General features: G+C 44.0%; 1 protein-coding gene across 14 annotated transcripts in view; it reads left to right on the top strand.

Annotated features, from left to right (window-relative positions):
- PIGG (phosphatidylinositol glycan anchor biosynthesis class G) overlaps positions 1 to 649 on the top strand; it is a 44,752-nt gene extending 44,103 nt beyond the window's left edge. For 13 of the 14 annotated variants that reach the window (XR_646504.3, XR_646493.3, XR_002521898.2 and 10 more), the window contains one exon: positions 268 to 649. Coding sequence is in view for 11 of the 14 variants with exons in the window: in XM_003890937.4 (XP_003890986.2) it covers positions 268 to 484 (217 nt within the window). In the remaining 3 variants the exon portion in view is untranslated. The remainder of the gene's footprint in view (positions 1 to 267) is intronic. The other variant, XM_009205933.3, reaches the window with a different exon arrangement.
- Positions 650 to 21,307: the final 20,658 nt, after the last annotated feature.

Below are 21,307 nucleotides of genomic sequence, written 5' to 3'. Positions count from 1 at the left end.
TCTTCTTGACATGTTATGTATCTGGTGTCTCCTGCCTCCTTCACTAGAACACAGCCTCCAAGGGGGCAGGATGGGTTTTCCCGTCTCCCGGGCATCTGGAGAGGCACCTGTCCCAGCACCATAGTGACTGGATGTGTGTGGAAGAAGGAACGCGGTGCCCTCTAGTCCAAGGGCAAGAGCTACTGGAGTCTCTTTGAAAGTAAGTGTTGTTACATGCGTGGTATGTAAGTGGCATGTACTAATACACATTTTCTTTCTTATTAACAGCAGTTCAGCACTGAGTCATGCTTGCTTCTGCTACGCGCTGATTTGTTCTATTCCAGTTTCCACATATATTGTTTTGGTGACATCTCTGCGTTATCATTTATTTATATGGAGCGTATTTTCTCCAAAACTTCTCTACGAGGGAATGCATCTACTCATTACAGCTGCTGTCTGTGTATTCTTCACGGCAATGGATCAAACCAGACTCACACAGTCTTAGACTAAGCTGAACACTGGAAAAATAATACATGCTTAAAGTCTGCTGTTATTCTAAAATGAAAGATGTGAATTCAACAAAGTTGATGAATAACTAATTTCTTTGACTACTGTACTTGAATTTAGACTAAGTAGTAAATAGTCTAATAAAATGTCACTTTAATATACAGTTTGTATCATATTTCCCTATTGACAATCACTCTGGAAGCTTCTGAACTTTTAATTTCCTCTGAATAAGCTATGGTATGACCCAAATATGTGTGTTTAAATCAATGAATGAAAAGGTTCTGGCCTTTTTTAGAGAGTCCAGGAGCTCTGTGGGAGGAGGCACCTGGATTACCTTACGGAGCACTGAGCTCTTAGAATCCTGCAAACCACTGAGGGCCCCAGGGAGCTTTGGTTTATGAGGGTTACAGGTATCAGTGTTGATGGCATTTGAGATGAAAACTAAGATAAAAAAATGACTCATTTATAAATAATCTTATTGCATATTAATATAATACTTGAAGGAAAAATAACTATATTTTCCAAAACAAAAAAGTTCAGCGAAACCCAGCACTTTGGGAGGCCAGAGTGGGGGGATCACTTGAGCCCAGGTGTTTGAGATCAGCCTGGGCAACATAGTGAGACCCTCATGTCTCCAAAAACTTCAAAAATTAGCTGGGCGTGATGGGACACACCTGTGGTCCCAGCTACTCAGGTGGCTGAGGAAAGAGTATTGTTTCAGCCCAGAAGTTCAAGGCTGCAGTGAGCCACGATTGCACCGCTGTATTCCAGCCAGGACAACAGAGTGAGACTCTGTCTTTAAAATTAAAAATGTTTAATGAGAAAAATGATACTGTTTTACATTTTTACAAACCTCTTTCATGCCTGACCTAATTGAAGCTAGTTGGATTCTATGTTTGACCTGTTGTGATATGTGTGTTTGGTTAAAATATAAGAAAATCGGCTGGGCACAGTGGCTCATGCCTATAATCTCAGCACTTTGGGAGGCTGAGGCGGGCAGATCACCTGAGATCAGGAGTTCAAGACCAACCTGGCCAACATGGTGAAACCCCATCTCAACAAAAATACAAAAATTAGCCAGGCATGATGGCAGGTGCCTGTAATCCCGGCTACTTGGGAGGCGGAGATTGCAGTGAGAGAAGATTGTGCCATCGCACTCCAGCCTGGGTGACAGAGTGAGACTCTGTCTCAAAATAATAATAATAATAATATATGAAGAAAATACTGCCTCACACAGATCAGTAGTTGGAAAGAGGAGGAATATTTTAATGTCCTTTTTCTGATCATTGTGGATGTTCTTTTTTGATACCAACACCAAACCTCAACAAATGGTAGTTTTCTGAAGGTTAGTTGGACAAAAAGAAAAGAAACAAGTGCATATGAAAACTAGTGAAATGCTACTGAGGGCTGTATTTGAATTAATAGAATTGTGCCCACATTGTTTTCCTGGTTTTGATCTGGTTGTGTAAGATACCGTCATTGTGGGGAGCTGGGTGAAGGATACATAGAACTCTCTGTACTATTTTTGCAACTTCTTGTGAGTCTTCAACTATCTCAAAATAAAAGTTATTTTGAAAAAGAAAAGGTTAGCTGCCATGTGGAATCTGAAATCATATCAATGAGCTTTCATGTCCTGATGCATTACAACACATTGACCTGTCTTGCACCCTGAATGAAACTTTTACCCAGGAGTGATTCTTAACATTTGCATTGTTGTTTGGAAAATAACAATTCACTGAATGATAGAGGTTTACAAATGTTCATCATTCCTTACCAAAATCACTTATTTATATCACTACCGATCTCATCAGAAAAGTCTTTAAAGATTAAATGGTGGCTCACACTTGTAATCCCAGCACTTTGGGAGGTTGGGGAAGCAGGAGGATCGCTTGAAGCCTGGAGTTTGCGACCAGCCTAGGCAACGTAGTGAGACCCCATCTCTAAAAAAAACTTTGAAAATTAGCCAGGTGCAGTGGTATGCACCTGTAGTCCCAACTACTCAGGAGGCTGAGGCAGGAGGACCACTTGAGCCCAGGAGTTCAAGGCTGCAATGAGTTAGGATTGCACCATTGCACTCCAGCCTGGGCAACAGAGTCTAAAAAACCTGTGAGGAAAAAAAATCTCACTATCCAAAACAGTCACTAACAGTTAGTGAATACAGTTCACTAAATGGAAGAAGCAGAGAGGATACACAGATGCATACATGAAAATCATATATATTTATAAATTATATATATACAAATATATTACTATTTTATGTATAAATATATATAATTTTTAAATCCAAAGTAGTTATATAATTTTTAAATTTAACAGAAAAAGTGAAACCAAAGGAAAGGCTGCATTTTGGATATTTCTTTTACAAGAAACATTCACAAAATATTCTTATAAAATTAAGAAAATTAATTTCTTATAACATCTATTAAGAGAGCTGGTAGCTAGCAAAGAGAAAGGGCAGCTTCTCAGGCAGAGGATACACAAAACCTTGTTTTGTTTTTTTTTTCTTTTTTTTTTTTTGTTGAGACAGAGTCTCGCTTTGTCGCCCAGACTGGAGTGCAGTGGCCGGATCTCAGTTCACTGCAAGCTCCGCCTCCCGGGTTCACGCCATTCTCTTGCCTCAGCCTCCCGAGTAGCTGGGACTACAGACGCCCGCCACCTCGCCCAGCTAGGTTTTTGTATTTTTTTAGTAGAGACGGGGTTTCACCGTGTTAGCCAGGATGGTCTCGATCTCCTGACCTTGTGATCCACCCATCTCGGCCTCCCAAAGTGCTGGGATTACAGGCTTGAGCCACCGCGCCCGGCCAAAACCTTGTTTCAATATGGAAGGCTGATTGTCAACATCAAAGGAAGAGTTTCTGCCTCTTCATACCTATGACTATGGAATATTGGTAGGACAATTCAATGACAAGATTGATAGTGTTTTAAAGTATTGTTTATGCTATATTTTAATTCTTCATTTATGCTCAATGGAGCCCTGTGACTAAGTGGATATTTTTTTGTAACATCAATAACTTGATCAACTTTGACAATACAATCATGTTTGGAGGGGAAAACACTAGAAGGATCATTACATGGTAAAATTGATTTTTCATCCACTCAGCCACTCTGTCTTTTGAGTGGAGAGTTTAATACATTTACATTTATTGTTATTATTGATAAGTAAAGACTTACTCCTGCCATATTACTTGTTTTCTGGTTGTTTTATGGTCTTCTTTCTTGCCTTCCTGTCTTCCTTTAGTGAAGGTGATTTTCTCTGGTGATATGATTTAGTTTCTCAGTTTTTATTTTTTGTGTATCCATTGTATGCTTTCTGGTTTGAGGCTATGATGAGGCTTGCAGATACTATCTTATAATCCATTATTTTAAGCTGGTAACTGTAGTTTTTATTAGTCCCTTAACTAACTTATTTAAAAAGAACCAAGCAGAAATTCTGAAGATGACTTTGTCCCCCTTAACTTTGTCCCCCTGCTTTTTAACTTTTTTGTTGTTTCTATTTATATCTTAATTGTATTGTCTGTCTTGAAGATTTGTCATTATTTTTTATTGGTTCATTTGTTTAGTCTTTCTACTTAGGATAAGAGTAATTTACACACCACAATTAGAGTGTTATTATATTCTGTGTTTTTCTATGTAATTACTATCACCAGTGAGTTTTGTACCTTCAAAGTGATTACTTATTGCTCTTTGACACCCTTTTCTTTCTGACTGAAGTATTCCCTTCAGCATTTCTTGTAGTACAGGTCTAGTGTTGATGAAATCCCCCAGCTTTTGTCTGGGAAAGTTTATTTTTCCTTCATGTTTGAAGGATATTTTCACCAGATATACTATTCTAAGGTAGAAGTTTTTTTCTTCAGCACTTTAAGTATGTCATGCCACTCTCCTTGCCTGTAAGGTTTCCACTGAAAAGTCTGCTACCAGACAAATTGAAGCTCCATTATATATTTGTTTCTTTTATCTTGCTGCTTTTAGGATGCTTTCTTTGTCCTTGATCTTTGGGAGTTTGATTATTAAGTGCCTTGAGGTAGTCTTCTTTGGGTTAAATCTGCTTGGTGTTCTATAACCTGCTGGTACTTGGATATTGATATCTTTCTCCACGTTTGGGAAGTTCTCTGTTATTATCCCTTTGAATAAACGTTCTACCCCTGTCTCTGTACATCCTCTTAAAGGCCAATAACTCTTAGATTTGCCCATTTGAGGCTATTTTCTAGACCCTGTAGACATGCTTCATTGTTTGTTTATTCTTTTTTCTTTTGTCTCCTCTGACCACGTATTTTCAAATAGTCTGTCTTCAAGCTCATTAATTCTTCCTTCTGCTTGATCAGGTCTGTTATTAAAGGACTCTGATGCATTCTTCAGTATGCCAGTTGCATTTTTCAGCTCCAGAGTTTCTACTTGACTCTTCTTATTTCAATCTCTTTATTAAATTTATCTGATAGAATGCTGAATTCCTTCTCTGTGTTATCTTAAATTCATTGAGTTTCCTCAACACAGCTATTTTGAATTCTTTGTCTGGAAGGTGACATATCTCTCGTTTCTCCATGATTGCTTCCTGGTGCCTTATTTAGGTCGTTTGGTGAGGTCATGTTTTCCTGGATGGTATTGATGCTAGTAAAGACCACAGTTACTTTTGTACTAACCTAGTAGATGTTCTTCAGTGTCTGGGCATTGAAGAGGTAGACATTTCTTTTTTTTTTTTTGAGACGGAGTCTCGCTGTGTCTCCCAGGCTGGAGTGCAGTGGCGTGATCTCAGCTCACTGCAAGCTCCGCCTCCCGGGTTCACGCCATTCTCCCGCCTCAGCCTCCCAAGTAGCTGAGACTACAGGCGCCTGCCACCACGCCCGGCTAGTTTTTTGTATTTTTAGTAGAGACGGGGTTTCACCATGTTAGCCAGGATAGTCTCGATCTCCTGACCTCGTGATCCACCCGCCTCGGCCTCCCAAAGTACTGGGATTACAGGCTTGAGCCACCACGCCCGGCCGGTAGACATTTCTTACAGTCTTCACTGTCTGAGCTCATTTGTACCCCTCCTTTGGAAGGCTTTCTGGGTATCTGAAGGGACTTTGTGTTGTGATCTATGCTCTATCAGCCTTAAGGAGCACCCCAAGCCCAGTAACACTGTGGTTCTTGAAGACCCATAAAGGTACCACCTTGATGGTCTTGAATAAGATCCAGGAGAACTCTGGATTACCAGGCAGAAGCTCTTGTTTTCGTCCCTTACTTTCTCCCAAACAAATGGAGTCTCTCTGTTCCAAGCCACCTAAAGCTGGGGTGGAGTGACACAAGCACCCCAGTGGCCACATCACTGACTACACTGGGTCAGACCTGAAGCCAGCACAACACTGGGTCTGTAGCCACTCCCTGGCTGCTGCCTACATTCACTCAATGCCCTGGGGCTCTGCAGTCTGCAGTTGGCAAAGCCAGCCAGGCCTGTATCTTTCTTTTCAGGGTGGTGAGTTCCCCCAGACCCCGAATGGGTCCAGCGGTACTGTCAGGAACTATGGTCAAAAATCTTGGAAGTCTACCTGGTGTTCTACTGCCCTTGAGCTGGCGCTGAACCACAAGACACAGTTCTCCCCACTCTTTCCTCCCCTTTCCAGAAGCAGAGTGGCCTCACCCCTTAGCCACCACCACCACAGGCCATGGGGAGCACCGCCAGACCACCACTGATGTTCCCTTAAGGCCTGAAGGCTCTTCAGTCAGGTGGTGAACGCTGCCTGGCCTGGGACTCACCCTTCAAGGCAACGGGCTCCATTCTGGCCCAGGGCAGGCCCAGAGATGCCGTCCAAGGGTCAAGTTCTGGAACTGGGGACCCCGAGAGCCCACTAGGTGTTCTACCCTACTGTGGTTATGCAGTACCTAAAGTGCAAGACAAGGTCCTCTTTGCTTTTCCCTCTGCTTTTCTCAAGCAGAGTGAGTTTTGCCCTGCAGCACAGGTGGGAAGGTGCCAAGTCTCACCTGAAGCCAGCAATTCTCAGAGGCTCACCAAGGCCCTCAATGTAGTACCTGGGTGTCGCTGCTGGTTATTCAGGGCCGAAGGGCTCTTCAGTTAGCAGGTGATGAATGCTTCCAGGACTGGGTCTTTCCCTTCAGTGAAATGGGTTCCCTTCTCAAACAGGGTGTGTCTAGAAATGTCATCCAGGAGGTCCTGGAACAGGACCTCACAGATCTGACTGGTGCCCTATCCTGCTGTGGCTGAGCTGGTATCCGAGATACAAGACAATGTCCTCTCCACTCTTGCCTCTTCTCTCATCAAGCAGAAGGAAGGAGACTCTTTGGGAGCTTCGAGCTGTGCAGCCTGGGATTAGGGGAGGGGTGATGCCAGCACTTCCTTTTCCACTACAGCTGGTTTCTCCGTAAGTTGCATGCCCCCTCAGTCCACTATCTGTGGGCCCAGTTCAGCACTAAGACTCACCTGTGAGTTGCAGTCCTTGTGGCCTAGATTGCCTCTCAGATTTCTTTAGAGACCCGGAGCACTTTAGCTCTTGTTGCTAAAGGTTTGCAGGAACTCAAGTTCCCAACCACTGTGATCAGTGATCCCCTCTGGCTAGGGCTGGCTTACATGCTCCCTCTGTGGGCAGGTGTCAGCTGAGCTTGGTCTGGCACTGAGTTCTATGTCTCTGAACTGCTGTGTTCTCCCTCCCCCAGTGCTCATAGACTCTGCACCACGCCACCGCTGCTGGGGTTGGGGACAGGTGGCATCTGCAATTCAGGACTGTTTTCTCTCTCCTCAGTGCTTCTTTCAGCAATGCAGAGTTAAGACTAGGTACTATGAGGGCTCATCTGATTTTTGGTTCTCATGAAGGTGTTCTTCTGTGTGGATAGTTGTTAGATTGGTGTCCTCATGGGGCTGGGGGTGGGGCGATCGGTAGAGCTGTCTATTCTGCCATCTTGCTCTGCCTCCCCGTGGTAAACTTGAGCATAATTAAGTAAACATAGTTCCCATATTTCCAAGTCTGGGGATTCCCCACCCAAACGTCACCCTCCAACTTTCACAGGACCACAAATAGACATTCACAGAAATAAAAATATGGCAATACACAAAAACAAAATATTGAGTCACTGGGAGCCCGAGCACAGTGGTTGTGATGCCCGTTTTCAGATGCTCATCGGACCACTCCATGGTGTCCCATTAAACGATTTCCTCTCCCCTTTGTGAAAATCAGTGTCTTCTGTGCAAAATTACAGATTGAATTGAATAGTTGGTTTTTGATGTGATAAATTTTCTGATACTAACTATAAAGCTCATTATAGGAAAAGTGCTTGAAGAAGACATTCAGATGATATATTTATTTGGATCAGGCATGTTGATACTTATGTAAACTTAACAATAATCACTGAATAAAGTAGAACTGCCGATTATTTTTTAGACAATGAGAAACTTTTTTTTTTGTTTTTGAGATTGAGTTTCGCTCTTGTTGCCCAGGCTAGAGTGCAATGGCGCGGTCTTGGCTCACCGCAACCTCCGCCTCCCGGGTTCAAGCGATTCTCCTGCCTCAGCCTCCCGAGTAGCTGAGGTTACAGGCATGCACCACCGCACCCGGCTAATTTTTTGTATTTTTTAGTAGAGACGGGGTTTCACCATGTTAGCCAGGATGGTCTCGATCTCCTGACCTCGTGATCCACCCGTCTTGGCCTCCCAAAGTGCTGGGATTACAGGCTTGAGCCACCGCGCCCAGCCTTTTCTTGTATTTTTAATAGAGACGGGGTTTCTCCGTGTTGGGCAGGCTGGTCTAGAAATCCTGACCTCAGGTGATCCTGCCGCCTCGGCCTCCCAAAGTGCTGGGATTACAGGCGTGAGCCACTGTGCCCGGCCCGAGAAACTTTTAAAATATCTCTGGGCATCAAAGTTATGCAGATAGTGACTGGTAGAGCCCAGATTTCAACCCTCCACACTTTCTCTAGGATGTGCTACTGTTCACTTTTTTAGACAGTCTCACTCTGTTGCCCAGGCTAAAGTGTGTGGCGCAATCTTGGCTCACTGCAGCCTCGACCTCCTGGGGCTCAAATGATCCTTTCACTTCAGTCTCCTGAGTAGCTGGGATTACAGGCTCACACCATCACACCCAGCTAAATTTTTTGGTTTTTTTATAGAGATGAGATTTCGCCATGTTGCCCAGGCTTGTCTTGAACCCCTGGGCTCAGGCCATCTGCCCGCCTCGGCCTCCCAAAGTGCTGGAATTACAGACGTGAACCACCGCGCCTGGCCTATTCACTGTTTTCCAATCACAACCAAAAGCCCTTTACATCTAAGGCACCCAGATAATCTCAAATTTTATCACATTTCCCATTATAGGTATTTGTTTGTTTAGAAAAGGAAGTTGACTATTAAAATTCTAATGATAAAGAAATGATAGTTATTCGGTTAGGAAATAATGTCACTATAAATCGCATTTGGTACATGCTGATATAATGAATTATAACACAAATCCTCATATAATGAAATCGCTATTTCTCTTTGCAACACCAGAATCAAGGATTTGAGAATTTATTTTTCCTCCTATTATTCAAGAAATATTACAAAATGCAGTTTCATTATCTTTAGGATATACTTAAACTACTGGCTGTTACAAGATCGAATCTCTGGGATAATATCTGCATTAAAGACTCTGTCAGCCCATCCCCTTCTCTGCAAATAATAACAAAATGTATAACTAAATGATCTTTTTTTTTTTTTGGAGAGGGAGTCTTGCTGTGTCGCCCAGGCTGGAGTCCAGTGGTGCGATCTCGGCTCACTGCAAACCCCCACCTCCCGGGTTCAAACGATTCTTTTGCCTCAGCCTCCCAAGTAGCTGGGACTACAGGCACACGTCACCACGCCCGGCTAATTTTTGTATTTTTAATAGAGACGGGGTTTCACCATATTGGCCAGGCTGGTCTCAAACTCCTGACCTCGTGATCTGCCCGCCTCAGCCTCCCAAAGTGTTGGGATTACAGGCGTGAGCCACTGCACCCCAGCGAACTAAATGATCTTTAAGATGCCAATAAAAGCTTTCCCTGCTACACGTGCGTGCGCGCGCGCACACACACACACACACACACACACACACACAGCGTTAAGGAACTGGAGTAATGTTGATTTTCGAAAATTACTCTTTCTTATTTTAATCTCTGTCTATTGACTCCCTGCTATGAAAGATGACAGTTATCACGCAGTCTTCCTTCAGTCCCCTACTTTCCAAATTTTCTGTAGAGTTATAATTTGTAAAATTGTGTATTTTGTCCTGTAATTTACACAAGTGGTCAGTTTTGATTCTGTAATAAACGATTCACTGCTCACCCCTAGTCCTTCACCCCTAGTCCTTTTCTCCTGCTAAATTCCTACTAACACAATTTGCAGGATGGATTTTATTGTCTAGTAATTCTTTCAAGAAGGATTCAAGGTGTTGGACTCCTAAATGTTTGCATCTCTGTCATGTCAGTCGGCTGTCTTCACAGTTTGCTGTAGGATTCTCGTGCAGCAGTTTCTTCCCTCAAGACATGATAGAAAGTGCCGTGCCTTGGTGTTACCTGAGGTTGCGCCTGATCTAAAACCAAACTGATTTTCTCCCCTTGTGCTTAATTTTCTTTTCCTGGTGCTTTATGTTTTTCTCTTTCCCTCTTTACTTTCTACTTTCCTTCCTCCCTTCTGTTGTTTTGCCTTTGTCTTTTTTTGAGTTTACGTTTCCTTTTCATTGTCCTTTATGTAGTTCATGATTTTCTTTCCATTCCAAAAGTTTTCTAGGAGATTGTTTCTTAATGTACAAATATTTAGTGTTTACTTTACAAATATTTAAGTTTTTTTTTTTTTTTTTTTTGGCAGTTTTTGCTGTGTCACCCCGGCTGGAGTGCAGTGGTGCGATCTCGGCTCCCTGAAGTCTCAGCCTCCTGGTCTCAAGCAATCCTCCCACCTCCCAGCCTCCCAAGTAGCTGGGACTACAAGCGCATGCCACCACACCTGGCTAAGTTTTGTGGTTTTTTTTGTACAGATGAGGTTTCACCATGTTGCCAAGGCTGGTGTCGAACTGCTGGGCTTAACCGATCTGCCCGCTTTAGCCTCACAAAGTGCTGGGATTATAGGCATGAACTACCACCCCTGAGTCAAATATTTAAGATTTTTATCACTTTCTAAATTTTTTTCTGTTTACAGGACATCTCCCACTTAGCATCAGTAATTCATTGTGAAAATCCACTGTTTTGTGCTAAAATGTCAGTGGGGGATCTAGTTCCTGTTATTTTCAATGAAAAATTATGATAATGCCTTATGTATCCTACGCAGGCTCCCAGTTTCCTGAAGGGTAACTGAGCAGTGAGATACCCACGTGGAAGGAACACAACATCACGTTAGGGTGCAAAGTGCTTAAAACATTACTTCCAGGTCATGAAACAGTTAATATGCCTGTGACGTCATTGCTCTGTGTCTGCCAGCGGGGGCCGGGCATCCCCACAGCACCGGCACCTCTCACAGTGTCTACAGAGATTCACATGTGTTGACAATTATATCTGGAACGCAACAAGGGATGTTTCCCACGTATTGTTATGTTAAGGTTGGTATTTACTGAGTTTTAAGGATAGAAATTAAATTTTCTATAGAAAGGAGGCTGGAAATGTTGCGTAGAGAGGTGCATATAGCCTAAGAATTTCAGTCTTAATAATAAAGAGGCATTATCCTGGAAAACATTAACCAGGAGACATTCTTAAAGGGCATACCTGTATTTATCCTTTTTTAAAAAAGTTGTATCTTAGAAATGTTTGAAGTATATACAAAGTAAACAGAGTAGTGTCATGAGACCCTGGCGCCCATTCCTCACCTTCAGCAATCGACACGTGGACATTCTTGTATCATCTTTGACTCCCTTCTTTTCAGTCAATTATTTCTTTTACAGTTTTTAGTTTTTGAGGTAAAATTTATATACATTGAAATGCAAAAAGCAAACCCAGACAATTTCAACAAGTGGGTACATCCATGTAATTCATACCTCTCTCAAGATGTAGAATATTTCACTCTTCCAGAAAATTCCATCATGGTCTTTCCCAGAGACAATCACTGTTTTAATTACTTTACAGATGCTCCATGCCTTCCAGTGGGGTTATGTCCCAATACACCCATTGTCAGTTGAAAATATCCTAAGTTGAAAATGCATTTAACCCACCTAAGCTACCAAACATAGCTTAGCCTCGCCTACCTTAAACATTCTCAGAACACTTACATTAGCCTACAGTTGGACAAAATTAACACAAAGAGCCTATTTTATAACAAAGTGTTGACACTAGTTGGAAAGAAAAATTTTTAAGTGTTGAATACTGTACTGAAAGTGAAAAAGTATGGTCGCATGAGTACTGTTACTACTGAATACATGTTACCTTCGCACCATCATAAAGTCGAAAAATTAAGTCAGCCGTCATAAGCTGAGGACCGTCTGTACTTTTACCTATTCTAGAACTTCAGCTAAGTGAATTCATGCAGACAATGCGTCCTCTTCTGCTTCTAGCTTCTTTCACTCAGAATATGTCTGTGGGCTCACCTTGGAGGTGAGTCTAATTCCATTCCTTTCGATAGCTAAGTGAGACTCCATTGTGTGAGCCACCACGACTTCTTTATTCATTCTGCTGCTGGTGGGCATTTGGATTCTTTCCAGTTTTTTGGCCGTGAGGAATAAAGCCACTGTGAATTTTCTTGTACACATCTTGTTGTGGACATATGTTTTCCCATTTCTTGGAAGAATCTCTGGGACTGGGATTTGCTAGGTCATGTAGTAAATGTATGCCCAGATTCTGAGAGGACTGCCAAGCGCGTTTCCAAAGCAGGTTTGCCAGCCCATATTCACAGCAGGCTGTGGGAGTTCTCAGTGCCGACGTCACAGCCAACATTGCGTCTTTTTAATTTTATTCATTCTGACGGGCGCATAATGTTATCTCATGGTTTTTATTTGCATTTTTCTGGTGACTAATGATGTGGAGAACTTTCTTTTGTGTGCTTATTGTCCATTTGTACATCTTTTTCTGTGAAGTGTCTGTTCAAGTTTTTTCACTATTTTAAAAGTTGGCTTGTTGATCTTTTCCTTGCTGAGTAATGAACGTGCTTTATACATTCAGAAGACAAGTTCTTCGTCAGAGGTCTTTTGTGAATGTCTCTCCCCAATCTGTTGCTTGTGTATTCCTGTCTAAAATGGTGTCTTTTGATGGACAGAGGTTTCCATCTGGATTAAAGCTAATGTATCTGTTATTTCTCATGTGGTTGTTGCCTTCTGTGTCTTATCTAAGAAATCTTTGTTCGAGTCACAAAGATATTCCCATGATTTTTTCTAAAATTTTTACAGTTTTAGCTTTTATATTTAGGTTTGTGATGCATCTCAAAATAATTTTTGCTTATAATATGATATGGATGTTCAGGCTCTTTTTTTTTCTTTCTTCCTTTCCTCACCCACCTCTCACTCTAATGCAGATAGCCATCCATTTCAGCACTACTTGTTGAAAACACTTTTCTTTCCTCATTGAATTATTCTGGCTTCTTTGTCAAAAACAATTGATGGAAAAAGTGTGGGGTCTATTTATGGACTTTCTGGTATGTTCCAGGAGTCTTTCTGCCTCTTCTTACGCCAGAACCAGACCATTTGGATTACTGTGGCTTTAGATTGTCCTGAAGTTAGATAGTAAAGTCCTTTAGCTGTAGTCTTCTGTTTCAAGATTGTTTCAACTTTTCTAGGTTCTTTGAGTTTTCACGTACATTTTACAATCAGCTTATCCATTTCTATTTTTAAAAACATGCTGGATTATGACTGGGGTTGCATTAAATCTACAGATAAACCTGGAGAAAACAAGTCACTTAATCTGGAGTCTTTCAATTTATGAACACAATTTATTTATCTAGTTGTGGGGTTTTTGGTAATTTATCTCAATAGTGTTTTATAGTTTTCAGTCCTGAGATTTGCAAGTCCTGTGTTAAATTTGTTACTGATATTGTTTCTGTTATTTTTTGATGGTGTTTCAAATGCAGTTATCTCTTATTTTCCAGTAGTTTGTTGACAGAATATAAAAACACAATTGCTTTTTGTGTATGTTGGCCTTGTATCCTGAGACCTTGCTAAACTCATAGTTTCACTGATAGTTTTGATGACTTTTTAGGATTTTCTACATAAACAATCGTGTCATCTATGAATAGGTACAGTTTCACTCCTTCCTTTTCAATCTTCATGCCTTTTGTTTATTTTTCACATGGCACCTGTACTTATTTTGTTAGATTTATACCTGAATTGATCTGTCTCTAATTTGTGGGGTGGGAGGGAGCAGTTTTCTCTGTCACCTCAATTCTCTGATGGATCTAAGGAGAAACATTGATTTTCAGTCTGCCCAGCCTTTTTCTTCTGTGAGGATGGGAGTGATGACTTGCAAGCTCTTTATATGTTGGGACAGAAACCAGAAGTCCTTCTGCTGTTTTCTTCTTTGCTAAATTCTGCATTAATTTCTTGTGTCTGCTATGGAGATTATATGATACATCTTATGCAATTTACCAGAACCTACTTAATGTTGTGCTGTTTCATGTAAAAGAAAGGAATCTTGGAATGGTATGTTTCTGTTTAACCTCCTCTCACCCTTTTACTATTATTATCATATGTATTTTATCTGTATGCATCATAAACCCCACCATACAGTTTTATAATTTTTGCTTAAACATTATATTTATGGGCCCAGCTTCAGTCTCTGCTGCTAACGGATGGGACCTTCAGCAACAGGATCCAGGTCAGCACTGGTGAGAGGGGCCCACATCAGGCCTAAGCATAGTCTGTCTGCCATCAAGGTTGTCATGTTCGTGGGCCCCCTGGGTGAGCACTGGGGTGGCTAGCTGACACTTACAAAGTGACCCATCCCGTCCAGCAGGTTCTGTGCCTCCTCCACAGTGGATGGTCACAGCTGGGCATTAATGTGCAATGCGAGGAGTTGCACACTTGGGCACATGACCGCCGGCCCATGCACGTGCTTCGTCCTGTTTTCCCCGTCAACAGCAGGGAAACAGCCGACAGCTGTGTGTGGACTACCCATCTGTCTCACTAGGCCATGGGAACAAGCCACACAGCTCATTTCATTTCCTACACAGCACTTCATTCTTGCTACTTTTCATGAGCACGTTGTCCACCTGGCCTCTGCTCGGCCAGAATTCTGGAATCAAACTAATGTCAGTGATGCAGGGAGGCCCTTCTCGGGGCAGCGTTTCCTGTCACCAGTTCTGGCCCACAGAGGACAGCAACCCCTGCAAAACCAGGGCCCCCCAACCACTAGAGCATCCCTCCTGTGTTCATGAAGGGAGTGCCCTCTAGGTCCTCACTAGTGGGTTCCTAGGTCTCATATATTAGACTCATTCTAACATGCCTGCCTCACTGAGCCTTTCAAGTCCTTTCCCAGCACCCTGGAAATTGCCCAGACAATTCTGGTAGCATTGGGCAATATAAGTGGTCTGCCTATTTCCTAGGGTTCCAGGAGCTGCCCCAGTAATGGCTCCAGAAACCCTGAGTCATGGGTAAGTTCCCCCAAAGAGACAAGCTTTCCCTTATCTTGCCTCATATTTTGCATGCACACACACAAACACACACATGCATGCACACCATCTCCATCCCATCTACACATATACACACACACACGTGCACGCACCATCTCCATTCCATCTACACACATCCACACACACATGCACACGCCATCTCCATCCCATCTACACACAGGGTCGAGCGCTCTCAAGATCCATCCCCAGGGATAGTCTCATTCCTGCTGGTTTCTGTTCACCGCGTCTCAGCCCCACCAGCAGTAACTCATCCCCTCCATTAGCAGGGCTCTCCCTTTCCAGGTTTCCCAGGCTGAGATTGGACACAAGTTAAGTGCTTAGCAGACAGAAGGGCTGTTCTTAAGAGGGCAAGTGTAGTTTTGCTGGGCATGGCCCCTGACTGGGGCTCCTCATGGGCTTTGAGCAGGGGGGTAGGTGTCTCCAGAAAGGAGGGATGAGTCCCATCCGCCCAAGCTTCGGACAAGCTGAGGCCCCTTCTTCCTTCTTGGGGCCTGCCTCTGGGAGCTATGCTGAGGCTGAGATTCAGCTGTCTTCAGTTCTCCAGCCTCACGGCCACATCCTGCTCCTGACCCCCAGCACGGCCAGTCCTGGGAAAGGAAGCAAGAGCCCCTTCAGACTCTATGAGGAGGCCTCTGTGCCCTTTGCCCTCATTGTCCTGGAACCTTTTCTGTGTTTCTGGTGAGACAAGATGCTCCCGGAGACAGCTGTTCCCAAGGCTGAGGGTAATGCAAGAGAGGGGGCAGGCCAGGGCGGGAGCAGTTGTCCCCAGAGCCCTCCCCACCTCCACACACAACAGCCCTCTCCCCACACAGCAGGAGAGAAAAGGATCCCACTCCTGAGAGAGTGCGCGGGGCATTCTGGGTTCAAGGACAACAGCAGAGCCAATCATGGGAATTAAATAAAAGGCCTCCTGCTAATCAGAAAAGGGGGCTAAGGCCCCGGGTGCAGGTGGTGAGACGTGGGCCCCAGGCGTGGCATTGGAGACTCCTCCAGGGACAGCATTGACCTGGTGGCCCAGGACAGGCACAGCTCATGCTGTGATCTGGAGCCGTGGACGGAAACCCTTCCCTCTCAGCAGTGTCTCTGTGTGGATGATAGATTATGTCAATACCCTACTTTAGAGACGAGAACTCCAGACAGTGACTATGGTTGGGGCTCCCCCAAAAGCAGAGAGCCCCTGCCTCCTCTCCCGGCTTCTCTCAGTCAGGAGCTGACACCCAAGGGCCACCAGAGAGGCAGAGACGGAAAGAACAAAGGAACTCATCAGAAACTGAGACGATGAAGAAAAAGGAACACCTTTCCAAAAAACCATGATAAATATCCTTAGATAAGTCAGAAGAAAGGGCCGGGCACGGTGGCTCATGCCTGTAATGCCAGCACTTTGGGAGGCCGAGGCGGGCGGATCTCCTGAGATGAGACGTTCGAGACAAGCCTGACCAACATGGTGAAACCCCATCTCTACTAAAAATACAAAAATTAGCCAGGCATGGTGGTGGGCGCCTGTAGTCCCAGCTACTCGGGAGGCTGAGGCAGGAGAATTGCTTGAACCCAGGAGGTGGAGCTAGCAGTGAGCCAAGATCGCACCACTGCACTCTCCAGCCTAGGAGACAGAGCGAGACTCCGTCTCAAAAAAGAAAAAAAAAAGGGTCTAACATGGAAACAACCAGGATAACAGTGTGATGACTTTTCCTTAAATATGGAGGTTTAAGGTGCATTTTCCCAAAGAAAGTGGTTGCTTATGAGGATAGAAAGGAGTTGAAGAAGTGAAATCATAGTACAATTGACTTTTAAACTGTATGTATTATTAGTTTGATTTAAAACTGAAATATATATTAGTGTCATTTACCACACCAACAGGTTAATCTAGAGAAAAAATAAATGATCATACCAAAAGATCTTTTAAATTTGATAAAATGCAATACCTATTTCTGATTAAAAAAAAAAAAAAACTCCAGCAAGCTAAAAATAGAAGAAATTTTCTTAATTTGTTAAAAGAGATCTACCACGATCGCCGGCAAACCCCGTTCTAACGACTGAACCCAGAAGCATCCAAGCCTGTGTCCCGTCTCTCTTCAAGATCAGAGACCCTGGCAAGAACAATTCGACCAGAAACATGCAGAGGGTTTGGAAAGCAAGAAACAAACACAGATGATATTAAAATAAACAACTTGTTAGAACTGAGAATAAATTTTAGCAATGTTGCTGGGTACAAAATTAGTCTAACCAGATCAGTAACAGTCTATAAACCAGGAACAAGCAAATACAAAATGTAGTTTTTATTCTTTTTATTTTTATTTATTTATTTATTTATTTTTGAGATGGAGTCTCGCTCTGTTGCCCGGGCTGGAGTGCAGTGGCTGGATCTCAGCTCACTGCAAGCTCTGCCTCCCGGGTTTACGCCATTCTCCTGCCTCAGCCTCCCGAGTAGCTGGGACTACAGGCGCCCGCCACCTCACCCGGCTAGTGTTTTTTTTATATTTTTTTAGTAGAGACGGGGTTTCACCGGTTTAGCCAGGATGGTCTCGATCTCCTGACCTCATGATCCGCCCGTCTCAGCCTCCCAAACTGCTGGGATTACAGGCTTGAGCCACGGCGCCTGGCCACAAAATGTAGTTTTTAAAAAGACAACATTTAGGCCCGTCGTGGTGGCTCACGCCTGTAATCCTAGCACTTTGGGAGGCCGAGACGGGTGGATCACAAGATCAGGTGTTCAAGACCATCCTGGCCAACAGGGCAAAACCCCATCTCTACTAAAAAAACATAAAAATTAGCTGGGCATGGTGGCACATTCCTGTAATCCCAGCTACTTGGGAGGCTGAGGCAGGAGAATAGCTTAAGCCCAGGAGACAAAGGTTGCAGTGAACTGAGATCGCGCCATTGCACTCCAGCCTGGGCAAGAGAGAGAAACTCCATCTCAAAAAAAGGAAAAAAAGACAATATTTACAACTAACGTGCATCTCAGGGAAGAGCTAACGAAGATCATGCAACGCTTTGACAGAGCAAAAGTATCAAACTTGACTGAAAACCATCAAAGACGACCATCATAAGTGGACAGAGAAGCCTATTCAAACATGCAAGGACTAAAAATTGTCAAGATGGAGTTCTCCCAAATCAACCCCAAACCCAATGCAGTTCCCGTCTGAGTCCTGGAGGGCGCTGTGTGGCACTTGACTGTCTTACCTAAATGCAGGTGGGGAGCGTGAGGAGCTGTGGGAGTGAAGAAGAAAGACATGGGGCGTCATAGGAGACAATGAAGCCACATGAGAACAGCACAAATGTGGACTCTCTGTCTGTGGCAGATGAGGTCACAGCTTAGAAATAACAGGTTTAATAAAGGCACCAAAATAATCAGCTCAACACATGATAAAAGAGAAGAGGTGTGGGAACAATTGGTTCTTCATCATGATGGTTGAGTGTCAATTTGGTTGGATTGAAAGATGCAAAGTACTGTTCCTGGCCGGGCGCGGTGGCTCACGCCTGTAATCTCAGCACTTTGGGAGGCCGAGGTGGGTGGATCACTTGTGGTCAGGAGTTCGAGACCAGCCTGGCCAACATGGTGAAACTCCATCTCTACTAAAAATACAAAAATTAGTTAGACGTGGTGAAGCATGCCTGTAATCCCATCTCATCGGGAGGCTGAAGCAGGAGAATCGCTTGAACCTGGGAGGTGGAGGTTGCAGTGAGCCGAGATCGCACCACTGCACTCGGCCTGGGCGATAGAGTGAGACTAGGTCTCAAAAAACAGGCAAACAAAGTATTGTTCCTGGGTGTGTCTGTGAGGATGTTGCCAAAGGGAAATTAACATTAGAGTCAGTGGACGGCGTACGGGGAAAGGCAGACCTGCCCCCAATCTGGGTGGGCACCATCTAATCAGCTGCCAGCGTGGCCAGAATAAAAGCAGGCAGAAGAATATGGAAAGACTCAACTGGTTTAGTCTTCTGGCCTCCATCTTTGTCCCATGCTGGATGCTACCCGCCCTCGAACAGAGACTCCAAGTTCTTCAGCTTTGGGACTCAGACTGGCTTCCTTGCTCCTCAGGTTGCAGATGGCCTACTGTGGAACGTCACCTGTGATTGTGTGAGTCAAGACTCCTTAATAAACTCCCCTTGATATGTACATCTATCCTATTAGTTCTGTCCCTCTAGAAAACCCCAATACATTCATACGATACGGGACAAAGTTATAGAAGACACATATATGGATATCTATAGATGTAGATACACACATAGAATGAGAGTGATAAAATGAGATCTCTGCCTCACAATATAAACAAAAATAAATTCCCAGATGGATTAAAGGCCTAAATATGAAAGCAAAACTGTAAAACTTTTACAAGAAAAGGAAACATCAGGATAAGGGAGAATTTTCTAAGCAAGAAATAGGAAGCTCAGCCTTAAAGGAAATAATAAATGTGATCTACTGTTTGCCAAATGAAAAGACAACTACGTTCCAGGATAAGGTATTTGCAAACCCAGAGGAGTGGTATCCTAATTATGTGACATGGACTCCTAAAAGCCAATAAAAAATAAAAATAAAATCAGTTTTTAAAGCTAAGGAACAGGAACTCAGAGGAAGACACTGAACCATCAGTAAAGATGCCTCACTAGTAACTGTGGAAACACAGATGAGGTCAGCAAGGTTGACCTCACACCAACAAATAAGAAAATCACGCCAAGTGCTCAGCAAGGCGGAGGAGATGGGTTCACTGAGCTGCTGGTGTGACTGGCAGATGTTGTATGTTGGAACCTTCACGGAGCATAGCAACCCTGCAGTGCCTGGCAGACACACCCTCTGACCCACCTGGGTGTGGGACCCAAAGAAAGTCCCACCTGTGGGCCGGGCGTGGTGGCTCACGCCTGTAATCCCAGCACGTTGGGAGGCGGCTAGAAGAGGTCCCACAGGAGTCAGGAATCGAGAGACCATCCTGGCTAACAGGTGAAACCCGTCTCTACTAAATACAAAAAACTAGCGGTGAGGTGGTGGCCTGTAATCCCGCTACTCGGGAGGCGAGGAGGCAGGAGAATGCAAAGCCTTGAACCGAGGGGCCGGGCTTGCAGTGAGCTGAGATCCGGCCTGCACTCCAGCCTGAAGAACAGGCTTGAGACTCCCGTCACCGAGAAAAAAAAAAGAAGAAAAGTCCCATCTCGCGAGCAAGAGGCAGTGAAAGATTTCCCCTGCGGCTGATTAAGTCGTGAGAAAGAGGAAATCGTGAAGAGCCACCGAGTGGGATCCTAAATAAACTGTAGTTTATCTGCAAGGTGCGATACGATGTATCGATCAGAGTGAAGGAACCAGATTCATATGCATCACCAGGAATGAACCTCAAAAACATGATGTTGAGTGCAAAAAAGCATACTGCATCAAGATTACATGCAATACGACACCGTTTATGTGAAGCTTTCAAATATACAAAACAATACAGTATTGTGGGTACAGGCGCACAGTTATGGCACAAGCACAGAAACATGCCCATAGCCAGCACCTGGCCAACGCCTTGGTGAGGTGCCCACGGTGGGGGAGGATCGCGAGGCTCTGGCTCTCCTGGCAAAGTTTACATCTTTAAAAATAAAGGGAAGGCGGTGGCTCCGCCTGTAATCCCAACTGGGAGGCCAGGAGGATCCAGCAGTCCAGGAGGTCAGGGCCATCCTGGCTATAACATGAGTAAAACCCGTCTCTGCTAAAAAAAATACATGGCAGGGCGTGGTGGTGAGCCTGTAGTCCCAGCTGCTTGAGAGGCTGAGGCAGGAAGAATGGCGTGAACTGGGAGAACTTGCAGTAGGCAGAATGGTGCACCACTGCACTGCCTCCAGCCCTGGTGGGCAGGACTCCTGTCTCAAAAAATAAAATAAAATAAATAAACAAAGGGAAATGTGAATCAAATGGGAAAATAATTTATTATAACTTAAATTTTGTATTTTAATTTTGATATCAATGCAAACTGAATCTCAGTGATAGGCACATCTGTGTATATTATATCCAGTACTATATGCTTTCGACGTTTATCCTAATTCAAAATTAAAGAAGCTCGTGAGGAAAGAGACTACCCTAAGTTAGACTAGTCAGCAGCCACTAGCTTTGAGCTAGCCTGGGTGACAGAGTGAGACTCTATCTAGCCCCTCACCCAAAAAATTCCTTCCATTCCACTCCACCCATCCCTTTCCACCTAAAGTCCACTGGCATCCCAGCACCTAGAGGCCCAGCACCTGGCATCCCAGCACCTGGCGTCCCAGCACCTAGAGTCCCAGCACCTGGCATCCCAGCACCTAGAGTCCTTTTTCAGCACCTGGAGTC

The sequence above is a fragment of the Papio anubis genome, chromosome 3, assembly GCF_008728515.1.
Source record: "Papio anubis isolate 15944 chromosome 3, Panubis1.0, whole genome shotgun sequence".
Taxonomy (NCBI): domain Eukaryota; kingdom Metazoa; phylum Chordata; class Mammalia; order Primates; family Cercopithecidae; genus Papio; species Papio anubis.
The sequence above is the reverse complement of the archived record's forward strand: the minus strand, read 5'-3'. Positions and strand labels throughout refer to the sequence as shown.